At 53.7% G+C, this 16547-nt stretch overlaps 5 protein-coding genes across 5 annotated transcripts; 3 read left to right on the top strand and 2 right to left on the bottom strand.

The window, feature by feature from the left end:
• Positions 1 to 297: 297 nt before the first annotated feature.
• COCSUDRAFT_42343 (hypothetical protein) lies at positions 298 to 2492 on the bottom strand (the record flags this gene model as incomplete). Its single annotated transcript, XM_005647195.1, has 5 exons — positions 298 to 1618; positions 1737 to 1756; positions 1868 to 2055; positions 2168 to 2261; positions 2376 to 2492. The coding sequence occupies 5 exons, from the start codon at positions 2490 to 2492 to the stop codon at positions 298 to 300; spliced, it is 1740 nt and encodes a 579-aa protein (XP_005647252.1).
• Positions 2493 to 3182: 690 nt separating this feature from the next.
• On the top strand, positions 3183 to 4104 carry COCSUDRAFT_63844 (hypothetical protein; the record flags this gene model as incomplete). Its single annotated transcript, XM_005647194.1, has 3 exons — positions 3183 to 3191; positions 3409 to 3648; positions 4072 to 4104. The coding sequence occupies 3 exons, from the start codon at positions 3183 to 3185 to the stop codon at positions 4102 to 4104; spliced, it is 282 nt and encodes a 93-aa protein (XP_005647251.1).
• Positions 4105 to 6051: 1947 nt separating this feature from the next.
• Positions 6052 to 8124, bottom strand: COCSUDRAFT_42342 (hypothetical protein; the record flags this gene model as incomplete). Its single annotated transcript, XM_005647193.1, has 4 exons — positions 6052 to 6577; positions 6818 to 7301; positions 7525 to 7698; positions 8031 to 8124. 4 exons carry the CDS (start codon positions 8122 to 8124, stop codon positions 6052 to 6054), a joined length of 1278 nt encoding a protein of 425 aa, XP_005647250.1.
• Positions 8125 to 9645: 1521 nt separating this feature from the next.
• On the top strand, positions 9646 to 11031 carry COCSUDRAFT_16253 (dehydrogenase; the record flags this gene model as incomplete). Its single annotated transcript, XM_005647192.1, has 5 exons — positions 9646 to 9757; positions 9881 to 10032; positions 10218 to 10328; positions 10525 to 10713; positions 10906 to 11031. Coding segments are annotated over 5 exons (690 nt in total), but the record flags the coding sequence as incomplete, so codon positions are not given.
• A 1422-nt stretch (positions 11032 to 12453) lies between these two features.
• COCSUDRAFT_53633 (protein serine/threonine phosphatase 2C) lies at positions 12454 to 15576 on the top strand. Its single transcript, XM_005647191.1, has 6 exons — positions 12454 to 12704; positions 12830 to 12884; positions 13001 to 13113; positions 13487 to 13704; positions 14135 to 14367; positions 14864 to 15576. The coding sequence occupies exons 1-6, from the start codon at positions 12486 to 12488 to the stop codon at positions 15073 to 15075; spliced, it is 1050 nt and encodes a 349-aa protein (XP_005647248.1). The 5' UTR covers positions 12454 to 12485; the 3' UTR covers positions 15076 to 15576.
• Positions 15577 to 16547: the final 971 nt, after the last annotated feature.

Raw genomic sequence — 16547 nt, 5'->3', positions numbered from 1 at the left:
TCGGCCTCTGCCTTTGCCTCGGCTTTGCATGCCACCCCTCCTGTCCCCGGCCCCTCTGCCGCCCCTGCCGCCGCCAACAGGTTCCTGCTGTACTGTTGCGGGCAAGGCCTGCCCTCGTGCAGCGGGCCCACCCCCTCCTGAGCACCCCGAGACCACAGCCGCGCTCTCATCGGTCCTCAAACACATCATTATCACCGGTCTTGCAGCAGCTCACTCCAAGAAACCCCGGGGATCAGGTTCTTGACCCCAGGTTGACCAATGTCATGTGCAAGAAACATTCCCGAGCATTACAGAGCCTTACAGCAGACAGTGAGAGAGATGCAGGGACAAGAACGCACCCGGCTGCAGCCACTCCTCCCAGCTGCGCTTGGTCGGCAGCTGGTGCCTGGCTGCCGCGCCCGCGGCCGCGGCCGCTGCCTGCCGCGCGCGCTTCTGCCCGGCTTTTGAACCGGGCAGCACCAATCTGGGCGCTTCCCCTGGAGGGCCCCTCTCCTGAATTGTCTGTGATGCTGCCTCAGGCTGCAGCTCCGCACCTGGCACGCTCAACGGATCTGCTGCATGCGCAGGTCCAGCTGTTGGCGCCAAGGGTGCAGCTGCCAGCCAGCTGCCCAGAGCCGGCAGTGCGTTGTAGAGAGGCTGCGCATCCTCTGCCTGGTCGGCTGGGATCTGTGGCTCTGTCCGCTCTGCTGCTGGGAATTCATTTACCGCTGAGGAGACGGCGAACTGTAATATTGCCGGGGCAGCAGGTGCATCATGGGAGGCAGGATCCGTCGACATGTGTCTGACGTCAGGGTCAGGCATATCTGCACCCTCCTCAGCAGCTGCCGAGCCGAGCCCAAGCATTGGAAGGAGGTCGTACAGCGGCGCAGGAGAGACTGCCTGTGCTTCTGAGACCTGCATGGGTGCCACAGTGGCGTCTGTCTGCACCAGCAGATCCACATGTACGGGTTCTTCAGGAGCCGGTGCTGTTCCCTCGTCCAGCAGCGCAGCATCTTGCTCGCCCCTGCTCAGGTCCGCAGCCTCTGTCGGACTGGCTGAGTGATCGCTGGGATCAGGCGGGACGGCTGCTGCACTGTCAACAGGGTCTGGCTCTGCATGAGGCTGATGCGATTGTTCGAGCGGCTCCTCTGCAGCTGCGGCCAGCGGGAGGGGCTCAGCTGACAAGATGTCTCTATCCCCTTGGTGGCCCACCCTTGCAGGGTCGCTGCTCTTGCCGTCAGCAACCTGACTAGGCTCTGCGCTGCCATGCTCCTCAGGCATTGGCGAGTCCTGCTGAGCCGGCAGGTCCGGTGACGGCTGCCGCGGCGCCGATGCAATCACGCTAACGTCGCCAAAGATGCTCTCTGACTTCTTTCCAGCTGTCCGCTTCAGGTCTGTTTCGCTGGCGCGTTGAAGGATCCTGTCATCACTTTTGGCAGGGCTAGGTCGCCTAAATGCCTCCAGTGGCTGCCCAAACGGCGCTCTGGGCAGCTGGGAGCTGTCCGGGAGGGCAGGGCCGCCAGTAAGCGCAGCAAATTGGTCTCCGGCCCCAAGAAGTGGCGCGGCGGACCCGAGGGCTCCCGAGGGCACATACAGCGGTACATCAGGCTCTGCGCTCCGTGAGGGCGTGTCCGCCTTCCTGCATTTCGCATCATGCCCCATCATATGTGTTTTTTTGAAGGACATACTCATACAAATATTCCACTCCTTTAGGCAGTGATACCTTGATAGTTCAGTGTGATCTGGCAGAGGCTCACCTGTCCTCAAAGACAGCAAGCTGCGTTGGATACGCAGGTCGTTTAGCTGCTGCATGTTGTCCCCTTGCATTCTCTGGCGGATGCAAGCTGTTTTGGACCCCTGTCTGCTGCTTCTGTTGCTGCTGCCTCACCCCGGCGCGCAGATCAGCCACCTTCGGGCGAGCATCAGGCGCTGCAGGAATCACCAGACGGACTGGTCTGGTAGCTGCATGCTCCGAGACTCTCTTGGCATAGGAGTCCCCGGCTTCGTATGGCAGCTGCACAGCATGTGGCAGCGATCCGCGCCACTCCGCCTTCAATAGCTGTGGGACCTGACTCCCTACAATGACACCATGCGTCCGATCCAATCACGAAACTTGCTCATGCAACAGTCAGATACATGGTGAGAGGTTGATGTGGATAAGAGTGCACTGGCCTCGCATCGGACGCACCGTCATCCAAGGTTTCCTGGGGTAGCGTGGGAAGGTACTCAACAAGCTCGTTGTAGGCTGCAACTGCGTCCAGCACCCACTGAGCTGCCAAGACCTGCACGCCAACCACATGCTGAGCTCCTCAGATCTGGCACAGTATGAGGAAATAGCCTGCAGCCGAGGAAGAGCAGAGAAAATTTTAATGGAGGGAAAGGGCCACAGGGCGCACCCGCACTCGAGCCAGGATGGCAACAGCTGTCAGGCAGAGGGGCACGAAGAAGGAGAGTGCCAGCTGGGCAGACAGCGAGGCTGCTGCCTTATGCACTGCTGCCTGCACCATGCTCATCACCCTGCACCCTGCTCCCCAGAACATCTGTCAGAGACCTTCAAACAGAGACAATTTTGCTCAGCTGTCTGATTGTGACAGGTTGCAGGCTTGAAGAGCTCTAGGGGGAGTCTTGCCTGCTATCAGCCGCTGCAGGAGGAGCTGTCCTGAAGGTGTGACACTCTGTTGGTGAGAGGGAGGCAGCCACTGTGCCTCCCGAGCATTCTCTGCGGCTTTGGCATGATCGGCAAGCTCTGCCATCATATGTGGCACGTCCAACCGTTGCCAGAGTTGCAGGCATCGATGTACCTGCCATCAAATCGAGTGCCTGAGCATTCCATGCTTTTGGATCTAGTATGGTGCATAGAGGCACTAGGGGGTCTGAGCAGACAGTCAATACGCATGCATCAGGTGTAAAGCACGCTAGCAGAGAGTCTCACCTCAACTAGTTGCTGGAAGTGACCAGAGGAGCGGTGCTGCTGCTTGTTTTTGTAAAGCAGCCTTTCCAAATAGGCCATCTCCCGTAGTAAATCTGGGCGTGTGAGGGAGCCCTGTGTGACATGTAAATCGATAATATCTTCAATACAAGATCTTGAACAGCGATTTGGCAGCCCCGAAGTGCTTGGCAAGCACGGCTGCCCATCAGATGCAATTTGGTGTCTCGTTGAAACCAAATGAGTTGGTATCGTATCTGGACTGCAAGCGCTTGTAATGAAAGAGGTTAATTAAATAGTGGATTAGAGCTTTACCTGCAGTAAGGCAAGATTGACAGATATCATTTCACTGCTGCTAAAAGGATTCCATAATATAATCTATCAAACGTCCTGCGAAATTGAGGCGGACAGACTGAACAGGCTCTTCTGACACCTCTGAAGTTTTTGATTTCGATACTAATAGGTATGAGCAAGAAGAAGAAGAAGAAAGGAACGCATAACAGGAGACCCCGGGGGGGACCCCTGCCACGTGCGTACGGGCGCAGCTGGGGGGCCGCGCAGAGGACATCACCTCAAGGCTAGCCCCCGTCATCAAAAGGGAAGGTCGTGGGTGGTCGGCGGACCCGGAAGGAACGCCGCGCGGGCAGCACGGGCATTGGAGGCTGTGGCAGGCGTGGGGGGGTCGCGCGGGTCTGGGGCACGGAGGCAGGTGCACGGCGGCGGCGCTGCGGCCGGGAGGGACGGTGGGGTGCAGAGAGACGGAGAGAGGGGCGAGTGTGGCGGCCGGAGCGGCGAGCAGAAGTGCCTGTCTGCCAGTCTGCAACAGCACATGTCAGCACGTGTTTCACGTGCCTTGTCAAAACTTGACTCTAGGGCGGCATGCATGTCATGCAGCTTGACAGTCGCTCCTGATGGTACTGACGACGCAAGAATATATATGATGCATGCAGCGCTGAGCTGGAGCCTCATGGGGCCCCTTGGCGCACGTTCAAGCAATTATTCCAGCCTATATAGAATTAGCCCCGGCTGGCGGAAGGCGGTACAAATACTGAGCACCGTGCCCACGGTTGATTGGGTCTTGCTTGGATCTGGCGAGTCCAACAAGGGGTAGGAATTTGGCAGCCTTTACATGCAGCTTGTCTGCAGACGCACCTTGCCTTTGGCAGGAAAAGCGTGTAATAATAATAATAATAATATAGAATTATACTGAGCACCGAGCACTATACTGCCAGTGGTACACATACTGAGCACCGTGCCCACGGTTGATTGGGTCTTGCTTGGATCTGTCGAGTCCACCAAGGGGTAGGAACTTGGCAGCTTTTACATGCAGCTTGTCTGCAGACGCACCTTGCCTTCGGCAGGAAAAGCGTGTAATGATTAAAAAAACAGAATAATTGGCGGAGGCCATGACGCCACTGCTGTTGTGCACTGCAGAAATTTGTATGTCTTGTCATCATCTATATGAGTACATTAGAACATCTATCCTTGAGCATCTCTAGAGAGCCAGGTTTGCCAAAGTTCATGCAAAAATTATTTAGTGATGTGCACAGCTCGGACAAACTTCAACAGTAGCACGAGGACAGGATGTCAAGGGGTTTTTACACAATGCTTCTTAGAAGCTACCAGTGTATTTGTTCAAAGGATAGCTATGGTACGACATAATACTAGCATGCGTTCACGTTATACTCAAGCGCCTTCAAATGGTCATTGACATCAATCATTGCTCGGCTCAGCTCGAGTCCTCCTTTTTCAGCAGCATGTACATAGCGCCCAGCACATGCCTGGCAACTATAATCGTCTTGCCCATCCTCACATATATTCACAGAGGCCAGCACTTCCATCTGTGTCATTTCAAGAATTGTCCTTCTCATCATTCCCAAGGCAGCACCTCAAATAGACAGCTGTGCCTTTGCCAAAAATCCTGACTCCAAGATTCCTTGTTCCAATAAAAGTCAACAGATTGCCCTGCTAGGTCCATTTTCGGCTCCAGGAGCCCACAAGAGACCAATCATCTCAACACCCTCCAGGCCTTTTTTTCCAACAATACAGGGGTCAAAAGCCCTTACTTCAGAATCTGAATACACACTGAAAAAGGTCTGTCTATGTGTCAAGATTCCTTGCACACCTGTCCGTCTGAAACGCATACATCAGCAATCAAAGGCAATCTATGTCCATCCACAGCAGATGACACACTGACGAGGCAGCAATTGCTTATCAGCAGATTTGTGCACTGTATCGTATTCTGAGAAGAAATGGTTATCAAATCATCACCATCAGACTGAAGCAGTCCAATCATCACCATCAGACTGAAGCAGTCCACAATCTTGTGGCAGAAGACACCAGAAAACTCTACCGGCCGGAATGTAAAAATTCTCCATTAGGTTGGCGCAGGCCCAAAGAGACAGAAGACAACAGCAGCTTATTCAAAAGCGCTCGACAGAAGCTATTTTGCTTCTTCAGAAATACCTACTTATTTCTACACACTTCCCTGCAGACCTCCAGAATTGACCCTGCTCAAGCTTATGCAGCGAGCAGTCTCTCTCGAGCAACTGCCTAAAAGCAGCGTCCATCAACAAGTAATGCTATACATCTCTGAGCTGAGGCACAGAACCACGCGCATGTGGTCCTCTGATCTGAAACAGAACAGCTGATAATTTCCGGTACTTGCAGTTGATGCCAAGTGACCACCTAACACCCAATTCCCACCACCAGAAAATGCAAGCAGGCAGAGAGGGAGATCACCAGCCATCCCACCTTGTTCTGAGAAATGGGCTATGCTCATAGCCTTGCTGAAACAGCTATTAACACTCCTGCAGCAAATCATTTGACTGTTTGAACGCACGCTACGCGCCATGCTGACTGCATAATGCACAGGATGCTGTCCGCATTGGTCTGGTCTGGTCTGTGCATTTGTTTCTGAACTTTCATGGTCAAGCCTGCACCCAACAAACACACTTTTATAACACAAATGGGATACAGAGCGCAGCAAACACAGGCTGCAACTGCCGTGTCACGGACAATTGCACATTATGCATGTGGATGCACTTTTCTGCAGGTCAACATGTGCAGGTGCAATGGATGTTCTCAAGCAAGAGGATTTACTCGCTGTAGCAAGGGGTTTTACCTGCAGGGCTTGAGGGGTTTATTTAGCGGCCATTGCCGGACACAAGCCTGCCGCTGCCGTCAAAGACAGGCGCGTTGCCGACGGCCTCTGCGGTGTTGGACGGGCCCTCAATCTTGGCGCGCTGCCCGTTAGCATTGGGCGGAGCGAGCAGCGTCTTCTGCACCGCGGACGCGCTTTGGTCCACCTTCACTGTGCCCTGCTTGGGGAGAGCGGCCGCTGCGTTGGTCTTCTTGGTGGTCGTTGCCTGGCTGAGTTTACGTCCGCCGGACACCTGCTTGCCGCTGCCGTCAAAGACCGGAGCGCCGCCCTCGTCGGCCGGCCCCTCGATCTTAGCGCGCTGGCCGTTTGCGTTGGGCGGGGCGAGCAGGGTCTTCTGCAGCTGCGAGTTGCTCATGTCCACCACTTTTGGGGCAGTCGTCCTCGAGGCCAGGAACTGCGCCGCGGCTCCCTGCTGCGCTGGCTTCGCCGGAGCCGCCGATTTGACGGCGGAAGGGGCGGCCGACTTGGTCTGGGCGAGCTTGCGGCCGCTGAGGGGCTGCGTCATTGGCCTGCGCAGAAGAGAACGAGCTGTTTAGGGAAATTGTGCTTGTCCTTTGTGATTCTCACGAAGGAAGAAGGCTGCAAATGAATTTCAGAAGCTGGTAGAAAATAACAAAAACTGTTTCATATTAGTGCGCTTTCCATGGAAGCACCTAAATAAGGTGTCTCCTATTCGTACACCCCAGGAAACAAATCAAGGCCATTGGGGAAGACACCAACATGGAAATTGACGAGCGTGGATCCCTCACCTGCCGGCGGCGGCGGCGTTGCCGGAGTTGTCAATGCTGACGCGGCCGGGGACGCGCGCCGGCGCACTATTCATGGCCTTGGTGGCCTGCGGTGTCAGCGACACGCGGCTGCTCCCGATGGCAGCAGCCTGGCTCAGCTTGCGGCCTCCGGACACCTGCTTGCCGCTGCCGTCAAACACCGGGGCGCCGCCCTCGTCGGCCGGGCCCTCGATCTTCGCACGGTTGCTCGCCGGCCGGCTGGAGAGCATGAACTTTTGCATTGGCGAGGTGGTCATGTCGACGACCACTGGAGCGGCCGAGGACCTGGCGGCGGCTGCGGCGGCCGGCTTGGCGACCGGGGCGGCTGGGGCCTTTTTGGCGGCGGCGGCCTGGTGCAGCCGGCGGCTGCGCTCGGGGCGGCTGGTCAGCATAAAGATTTCCAGGTCACTCCTTCTCATGTCCTCGGCCGCCTCTGGCGCGCCTGCCTCTGGCATCTCCACAGCTCCTGCGCAGTGCAAGCTCCCGCTGTCGATTGCAGTCCATATGGCCACTGCATATCCAGCTAGGAGCAGCTAGCTAGCGATGTGCTAGAGGCAACTGGGAGCAGCTGTATCAGACAGCCTCTGTGTGACTAGCAGTTGTGCAGATCATTTTGACTTGTTTCAACGACTGCAAAAGGGGAATGCAAGGCAGATGGGAGGGTGCATCAGTGCAAGTGAGGGCTGCACCTGCGGGGCTCTCAGCATCCTCTGCCTCAGGCTCCAGGAAGTAGCCGTTGAAGGTGTCGCGCAGGGAGCTGTAGAGCGAGGCCGGGGTAATGTCGTTGCCGTCCAGGCGCTTGAGGCTGATCAGGCTGTCAAATTTCTTGAGGCTGACGCCATCCAGCAGCTTCCTTGCCGCACCTGTGCATGTATAAACGTGAGTCAGAACCTCCCTAAATCCAGAGATCAGCATTGGGAGCAGAGCCTGTGCCTGTGCAAGAACAAGCAGGCACAAGCCAGCATGGCTATCAGTCGGACATGGCACTGCTTTCTAAGACTGGGCCCGAGTTGGTCCCTCCAGGAATTGCACTGATGCCGTCTCGTTCAGCAGCCGATCAAACCCTACCACACAATGCCCGCGACGTCCTGAGCCCTCGTCTTTGGAGTGCTTCCAAGTCTTCAGGCTCACAACACTTGCTCGTTTCTTGCCTACACGGTGCTCATTCGGAAACCATTGAGCAAGACGGCCGTACCTAAGTGGTGGGTTGCAGCTCCGGTCGCGGGTGTGCTGAGCGCTACCGCTAGGCATACGAGCAGCAGCGTGGTTTTCGATGTTGCTAATGTCATACCTTGCTCCTGTCGGGATATCTAGCTCAAGACCTCCTGCAACACGGAATTTATGTTAACGTCATGTACCGAGATGTACTGCTGGAGTTCCATCGGTCGAACTCCTGGACAAAACTTCCTTTTGGTGCCCTCAGTACCCATAGTGTACACATATACCAAGACTTCACACGAAAATCGCGGCGCTCGGGCACCGGCGAGTCTAGAAACCGCACAAAGAAGGGTCCGGCACGATCCCCACGCTGCCCACCAAAGACCTCGATGCACACTTGCGGGCGTGCACGAAGCAAGAGGGCCAAAGATACCGAGTACAAAGTACCCAAAAAATCTGACGCCACCGGCGGCTTTGTAAGCGGACGAAGAGCACCTTTCCGGAGGACTCCCGCCGGGACGAACGAGCCTATGAGAGATGTGAAGGTAGGAGCTCACTCTGGCGTTGCAAGGGACAAAATTGTTCAATCCTGAAGGCTTCTCAGAAGCTCACTTCATCCTGAACTTCCAAACCCAGTATCTTGCAAGCGACTTTTGGGACCATCCCAACGGATCTCTGGCTTTGCTCCCTCCTTTCCACCTTCTAGCTGCCTCCTCGATTCAAAGTAGCTGTGTTCAAACGGAATGCGGCACCGGGGAAGGGGAGTACGTCTTTTACTTCACCAGTGACGCAAGACGAGGAGGATTGCTGACGATTACCTTGTGTGACGGATTGGCCGGTGTCGCGCTTAGTGGCCCGCTTTAGATAACTCCTGGAAAGTGTCAAAGATCTCGTCAATGGCTTCCAACGTCAACTCTCTGCAGCGTCCTTGGTTGACAGTTTCTAACCGTTAGAATCCGGTAGAATCTAACGTCAAACTTGCCCCTCGTCCTGCTCCCCAAGTCAAATCTGGCGCTTTCGATACCTTACTCACCCTGTTGGTCAACGTGTCAGGGGGTACTAAAGACTACAGTAGTCTTTAGTAACCCCGAACGTGTCCAGATGAAGCCAGAACTCCCCCCAATCTTCCTAGTTCTGTAAGATAGAATTGTAGTGTTGATAGAATTTGTACTGCTAAGTTTATCTACAATCCTTACAGTGAGCCAGAAAGGGCTCTGCAAATGGACGCTAACATTGCCACCAGTGCATCTCCAGGGCGCTGGAGACAGGACTGCTGTTGTCGTCATGTCAGAAGTTGCATCAAATTGTCAAAAAATTCGGGGATCTTCCGATGCAACGGGCCTCCGCGGTTAGCCCGTCGTACCGTTCGTCGATCAACCAAAGCCCGCGTTGAAGGTGCAGACTGGGTAGCAACCATCAACATGCTATTCTAGCATGTAAGGAATGCCGCTGTGCAGTGTTCTAGCGGCTGTATTTATTCAGACAAACTCGGCCTGCAAGATAGGGAAGCATCAGCATCTCTGCCAAGATGAATTCAACTGCCTTTCTCGATCTGTGGGTGCTGTGCAGAGGATCTAACGCCTTCAGACGGCGAGGTGGTGCCAATAGACTCTCCCCTTCTCACGTCTTCCTCGTCAGCATTCTCAGAGCTGCGGGCCTTCGTGGCTGGGGCCACTGGTGGCACTGGCCGCGCCATTGTTCAGCGGCTTGTGGCAGAAAAAATACCTGTCCGTGCACTCGTGAGAGATACCAGCAGGGCGGTGTGTCCTGCCTCAGCTTCCCACATCTTTGTCCTTTGGTGCTCTGCCAAATTTTGATTACATCCATGCATGCCCCTCAATCCCACTCTTATTAACACTTAAGCTAAGAGCATTCGCATGCAGGCAGGGCTGCTGCCGCTGAATGTGGAGCTGGTAAAGGGGGACGTGTATCAATTCTCTACCCTGCAGCAGGCGTTGGGAGACTGCAATATTGTGCTGGTTGCAACAGGCTCCAGGCCTGCGCTGGACCCCTTTGGCCCCTTCAACATTGACTACCAGGTGTGCCTTGTGTAAGACTAGACATGTGTGAGACTAGACATAAACAGCCAATCTTGCATGAGTTGAGCGTAGATCTCAGTGCTTGCAAGGTGGATCTGTATGTTATGTGCGCTGGATTGCCTGCACGGTCTGTTGAGGTGTCTCTATGGTAGCTGTCTGCGTCTGGAACAGGCTCTGGCATGCAGGGGACAGCGAACCTTGTGGAGGTGGCGAGGAGAGCGGGCGTCAAGAGGTTTGTGCTTGTGAGCAGCATTGGCGCTGATGAGCCATTCTTCCCCCTCAACCTCCTCTTTGGGGTGAGTTGCCTCAGTTGCTGGCCTGTGAGAACCCCTCTGCATGCGCATATCTCCAAAACAATAAAGTTGCATTCCTAGTGGGTGCAATGGGGGTTCCAGGGGCGCTCTTGTGCTTGTTCTGCCTTGGTGTCTGCACCTCTCTTTCTCTTAAAGGGGCTGGAAGGTGAGAACATCAGCTGGATTCATGGGGGTGCAGGTGCTATTCTGGAAGAAGAGGGGAGAGGAAGCGCTGCAGAGGTCAGGGCTGCAGTACACTATTGTGAGGCCGGGGGGCCTGACTGACACCCCTCGACAGGGGCAGGTACCCGGTGGGATCATCATGGAAGGGCCTGGTGCTTTTGGGCTGCCGCCAAAAAGGACCCCAGGAAGCATCCTGCGCAGCCAGGTACCCTTCGGCATCTTTTTTGCTGCTCGCAAATCTTTTTTCCCCCACTTGAGAGATTGTGCATGTATTAGAGTTGGTGCCTAGAATATCGTGCGCGTTGCGGTTACAATTGGAGGCAGCCCTCTCCCCTTGCTCGGGCGCTCGCCTTTGTGTCTGCATTTCTCTTCTACTAAATATAGATTGCCTGTACAGGTGGCGGATGTATGTGTGGACTCTCTTGTCTTGTCTGAGGCTGCAAACAAGGTGGTTGAGGTGATCACAGCAGCGGATGAGCCCAATAGGCCTGTCCGGGACCTGTTTGCTGGCGTATACTTATAGTGAAATAACAGGTCCACCTTCAGCAAAATCTAGAATTGTCTTGAAGGGCGGATGTACCGTAATAATGTTAAGTAAACAGTAGTATCAGCTGTCATGTCCTTTACAATCTCACGGGAAAATCTTATGGTTATTGACTTCCAATTGAGGCCCAACATGCAGGGTGCATTTCCTTCAAGAGATCAACCCCCGGAAAGATCTGGTAGGAGTCATGATCATGGATGAACCAAAACTTCACATGTCTGGCAACTCGAGAAATGCCGGTTTGCAGAGGCAACTTATGTTGCACATTGAACGCTACGTCAGTTTTTTTGTAATCTTGAGCGTGTGACATTTCTCTAGGTCCGCAATCAGAGCTGCATGTCTGAACTTGAGATACCCGAAGCAGATTAACCATTGTAGTTCTATATTGGTATCTGCTGGGATGCCAAAATCCCTCTTAATGAGGGCAATAATATCCTCGATTGATGGAGCCGCACACAACTCTCGCTTAAGAAAGGTCATCCTCACGCCTTCATAGTAGGCCTGTTGCAATACAGCACATGTGTACAAGAAAAGGCCGCTTGAGGTTCTTCAGATCAACAGGACTGTGAATAAGTAAGGCATACCAATAGGGAGCTGGCAGCTGGCTGATCAGAGATTACTCCAGGAATTTACCGTGATGCTGCCATCCTTGAAACGACAGGGGGGACAGCGTTCATGAGCACAATGTGCAGGCTTCACAGCCGTTGCACACACATCAAGTCTAGCGGCCTGCACATCCGCACAAAATGTATCTGCTTTTCTGCTGACTCGTCGATATCTGGAGTTCTGTTTTGAACATAGAGAAAAAGACGTCTGTCTCATCCATACTCCCTTATCCACACCTTTGCATGCGGTATCAACGGAAGCGGTCTGAAGGATCTAACGGATATTTTGGCACCCTTAATGCTTTTCGTCACTTCTGATGGCGTGCTTAAGAAACCATTCTTATCGTTTGCCCTCGCGGGCAGTGTTCCTCTGCACACTGCCATCGGCCCTTTTCTTTTGAAGCCACGGAATAATCTTTCAAATGTGAGTAACTTCACAGGAATCTAGTAAGAATTTGTTTGTTCAATTCGATGATTCTATAAGGAGGAAAATTCGGAGAACTTCGGTCCGGGCTCGTGACGGCCAACAGATCAAAGGAAACCAGGGGAATATCCTTCAGGTCTCTGTTGTTGCACACAAGGTCCCGTATGAGCGATTATTATTCGTAATGCCTCTCTATCCCTCAGCTTGCAAGGGTTTGTCAAGCTAGAGGAGCCTATCCTTGGGCGTCATCGCTCGGCGGCAAGAAGCTTCGTCGTCAATGTGGGAAGCTTCCTCATCGCAGCTGTCCGACGGCGTGTAAAAGGAGAATTGTAGCCTTGGATATCTCAACAGCTGCAGACTTGCAATCTTCCTGCCTAGTAAGAAGACTGCCGCATGTTTTGATCATGGTGGGTTGTAAGATTGTACAACAACAGGGCAGACTGTGTCGTAATGACCTCTCGACTTTGTTGTTGCCGAGAAAGCACCAAGCAAGACCTTCGCGATGCAGCTTGCCAATCTGCCGGGCATCAGCCACTGCTGTCTCCAGTCCTGTAAAGCAAGGCGACGGTTTCACAGTGCAAGGGACATCGAGGAAGCAGAACGAGGATCGCTACACACTCGAGGCAGGCACAAATGCATCCTGTATCTTTGCAGCTCGCCCGGTCACTGGTATGCCATCTTGGGAGCGATGAGATGTGACAGACAAGCACTGCCACGCTATTCAATGGAACTCCCGTCTGGCCTGCAGGTCAATGAAGGGGACTCTGGGAGAATATTGTATGCTGGAGTGTTTGATGGGCACGGTATGCCCTTGTCCGTGCAATGGGGCTGTCATGTAAATCCAAAATATGACAACCAAAGTAAAGATAGTCTCCAGCACACCTCTCACAGATAGGGGCACCTTGCTCCACACGTGCAGGGGGCATGGCAACAGCGGACTGGTTGGAGAAGAACCTGATCAAATACATTGAGAAGTACTGGCAAGGAAAGGGCAGCTCAGCAGAGTCAGACATCACTGACGCCTTCATCAAGGTGCATGGAATGCTGAGTCCTTCTGCTGACGTACCTAGCAGTATCCAATACCCTTTTCAAGTCCTCCATATCAATGGCTGCACCCATGAGGCCATGGTTTGCAATGACAAGCCTCCTGCTGTCAACCCCTTCTTTCCTGCTCAGCTGAAAGGGCTATGTCGGGGTGATGCGCGCACCGAGTGATTTCAATTAGTTATTTGTATATTCCTTACATGCGTTTCTTGCCGGAGGCAAGCTCAGTAAAAAGTCTATCAAAATATTACCCAATGTTGGACTTGCCAGGTCGAAGCAAGACTCAATGTGCCATGGGCACAGTAATTATATTGCGTCCCCACCAGCCGGGTGATTTACCAGGGGCATATTATGTGCACAGGCGGACGAGAGGCTGCTGCAGCCAAAGAGCGGCTTCTTCGGGGGAATGGGCGAGCGCGGAATCGGGGGGTCCAAGTGCGGCTCCACGGCGGCAGTGGCGCTGGCGTTCAGAGAAGGCGGCACGACTAAGCTGCTGGCGGCAAATGTGGGCGACGCGCGTGTGCTGCTCAGCCGCAAGGGCAAAGCACTGCAACTCACCACCGACCACGTACCCGACAGGCACGCCTCTGTAAGGGGCACTCTTGCCCGTCCTGCATGTAGCAGACTCACTTCTTGGCAGCCAGCGCTTTCTGTACTGCTGACAAAGGCAGTAGGAGTTGAGAAGATCAGGACGTTCCACCTCTCTGCTTTGGAATCTTCCCTTGCCTGCCTTCATCCTAACGAGCACTGGAAGCACTGGATAGCATGCGTTCTCCTTGCATCACCACCCCTCTTGTCTTGTCATATTGCCGAGCTGCAGACAGCTGGCCGGTGAACTGCATCATATTTGGCATCGCTGTCCGGTATTAACATTCACCATGTTGCCTGCCGTCCATCCAGGTGTCCAGCAATCATGGCAGCCTGATCTTGCAGCTTGTTGCAGATACACCTCGCCTTCATTGGCAGACGAGCGTTCTGAAAATGAGAATGTTACCAATACTGCCTGCAGCGAGGAGGAGCGGCTGCGCATCGAGGGGACAAACCCAAACCCGAGGCTGCCGCTGGTGCGCTACGTGGGGGGCACCTGGCGGGTGGGGGGGATCCTGGCGCTCAGCCGAGCCTTCGGCGACGCGTATTTGAAGGGCAGCCTGCAGTTCGAGGGTGTGCGCGCCGGCGGGGATGGCTACAGCTCCGGCTTTGGGGTTGTCAGCGAGCCTGAGACCACCCTCATTGACCTGACAGGTGCGCGCCCACTTTGTACTTCAGTTCACCTGAGTGCTTGCAGTCTACAAGTGACCAAAACAGAGGCAGGAAGATGGGGTAAGACAGGACAACCCTCATCGACATGTCAGTTGCTGGGCCACTAACCTCAAGAGCTCTGCCACGAGCGATGGCGCTTCTGAGGAACTCATGTGGAGACGTGCCGAGTCTCTGGGAAAATAGCATGCTGAGGGAAGCAACTTCGATAGTACTTTGAGAGTGAACTGCCTTGTCACCTGCGTGCTCATCGTCTGTTGGGAGACAAAGACACTGGCACAAAAATGAGCTACCACAGGAGCAGCTGTTAGGTCCTAAAGAGCCAGTGAATTTGACAGAGTTCGTTTCGAGTTGCAGAGGGCGGCCCAAACAGGGTCCATCACTTCCGTGGACATGCAACGTCCTGGCTTTGTGGGCTGCTGACCAAATGTGAAAGAAGTGAATCTCTAATAAATCCTGACAAACTGACTGTCCGTTGCAGCGGATGACGAGTGGCTGATCCTTGCGAGCGACGGCCTGTTTGCAAATGTGGAAAGGGGCGGCGGAGGCGGCTTGGAGAATCAGGAAGTGGTGGACCTGTGCAACAAGTCGGGGGCGTCCCCTGAGCAGCTGGCCAAGAAGCTGGCCTTCGCTGCACAGGAAGCCGGGTCCACCGATGATGTCACTGTCGTGGTTGTGCAGCTTGGGCAGTAGCTGCGGACATTCTTTGACTATTTTTGGGAGTGGATTTCTTTTTGATTGCTGCATGCGGACCAGGCCTGGCGTGCAATGGTAGCTTGAGAGCACAGATTGGTCTGCCAGTGCTGTTATGTATTATTTTGGGTTATGCAAACCCAGAGGAGAGGTGACATCCAAATCTTTGTGCCCCTTCTGGGGAGAATCGGATTCGTTTTCGAGGAGATCTCAGGTATTATTGTTGACAACAAGGGCCACCTTGGGTCTCTTAAAGCAGATCAATGTGAACAGCAATGCCTGTTGCTGGCGATGGTGCCATAATGTCAATCAGGAAGCTGACTGCATGCATGCATTGCGCAATAGAAATGGGTTTAATCGGGAACACTAGACTGGAATGATCCGATCACTACTTCTGGTCAAAAGTGGCCAAGTCACATGTATGAGTGGCATGGGGTGAAACAAGAAAATTTATTGGTCGATGTCAGCAAGTGAATACCCCTTGTAAGACTAAGCAAAGCCCGTGTGACGCTGTGACTCCAAAATAGGCATGTCAGCTTTTTCATCTCGCTTGTCCGCCTTGGAAGCAACTTTTATAATATTCAAAGGCGGCAGATGGTCATTGTTGTGCAACTCTGTTCACTTGCTGTTATTCAAGCTAGCTGTTCCTAACACATTTGCGCAGGTGTTCCATCGGCTTGCAGCATTTGTCAGTCCATCTGCAGTCTGAAGCTCATGGAGACCTGTGGCCCCCACATGATCCCGGGCGTATATAAGCTGTCATCTAATCAAGATTGATGGAGTTCCCAAATTTCCCGTAGAGCACCTGGCCACACCAAATTAAGGTATTTGAAAACTAAAGGAAGCACTGTGGACTGGAGGCAAACACTAAAGGCAAGTAGCTGCCAGCCTCAAGACCAAGCACAGAGAATTTCAAGGGTCATGATAGCTAGTAAGAAGTCAAGCAGCGGTACCTTCTTCAGGTCAGCCATCTGTGTCTTGATGGACTCAAGCTCACCCTCCAGGCTGGTCATGCTCTCCTTTGCTTCATCAGCAGCTGCAGTCAGTCCCACACATAGGCTTAAATCGAAAATGCAGCGGCGTCCACATATAGTTTGCGCTCATTCAGGTAAGCTGCCTCTCATCCACTGTTATGGGAGGAGAAAGGGGGTCACATTACCTGTCTGAATCTTCTCTTCAGCCTCATCAGGAGCTGCATGGTAGAAGCATTCACCAACCACATACCTCACCTGCAGCACAAGACATGAGTCCTGTTCGCAAGTGCTTTCCTGTAGCTGAGCAGGGTCAGAGAGGTCTAGGTGGTCACCTTCTCCTCGTCTGCCAGCATGAGCTCATTGGAGGCATCTTCCAAGTCATCCACGAGGGCCTGCCACGAAGATGGTGATCAGCTCAGCTGGTCGCATTGAGAGATCCGAGAAAGAGTGAAGTGTATCAATCACAGAACACTTAAAAGTTCAAGTAAAAGCATTGTG

Source organism: Coccomyxa subellipsoidea (genome assembly GCF_000258705.1).
Source record: "Coccomyxa subellipsoidea C-169, whole genome shotgun sequence".
Taxonomy (NCBI): domain Eukaryota; kingdom Viridiplantae; phylum Chlorophyta; class Trebouxiophyceae; family Coccomyxaceae; genus Coccomyxa; species Coccomyxa subellipsoidea.
Note: the sequence above shows the minus strand (reverse complement) of the source record. Positions and strands in the feature narration are given on the sequence as shown.

Bases quoted from the DNA above. Each gene is read 5' to 3' on its own strand.
- COCSUDRAFT_53633 (XM_005647191.1), top strand. From the start codon at position 12,486: ATGGTGGGTTGTAAGATTGTACAACAACAGGGCAGACTGTGTCGTAAT. The intron at 12,885-13,000 runs GTATGCCCTTGT...CCACACGTGCAG, and splicing joins TGGAGTGTTTGATGGGCACG to GGGGCATGGCAACAGCGGAC. The intron at 13,705-14,134 runs GCACGCCTCTGT...TACTGCCTGCAG, and splicing joins ACCGACCACGTACCCGACAG to CGAGGAGGAGCGGCTGCGCA.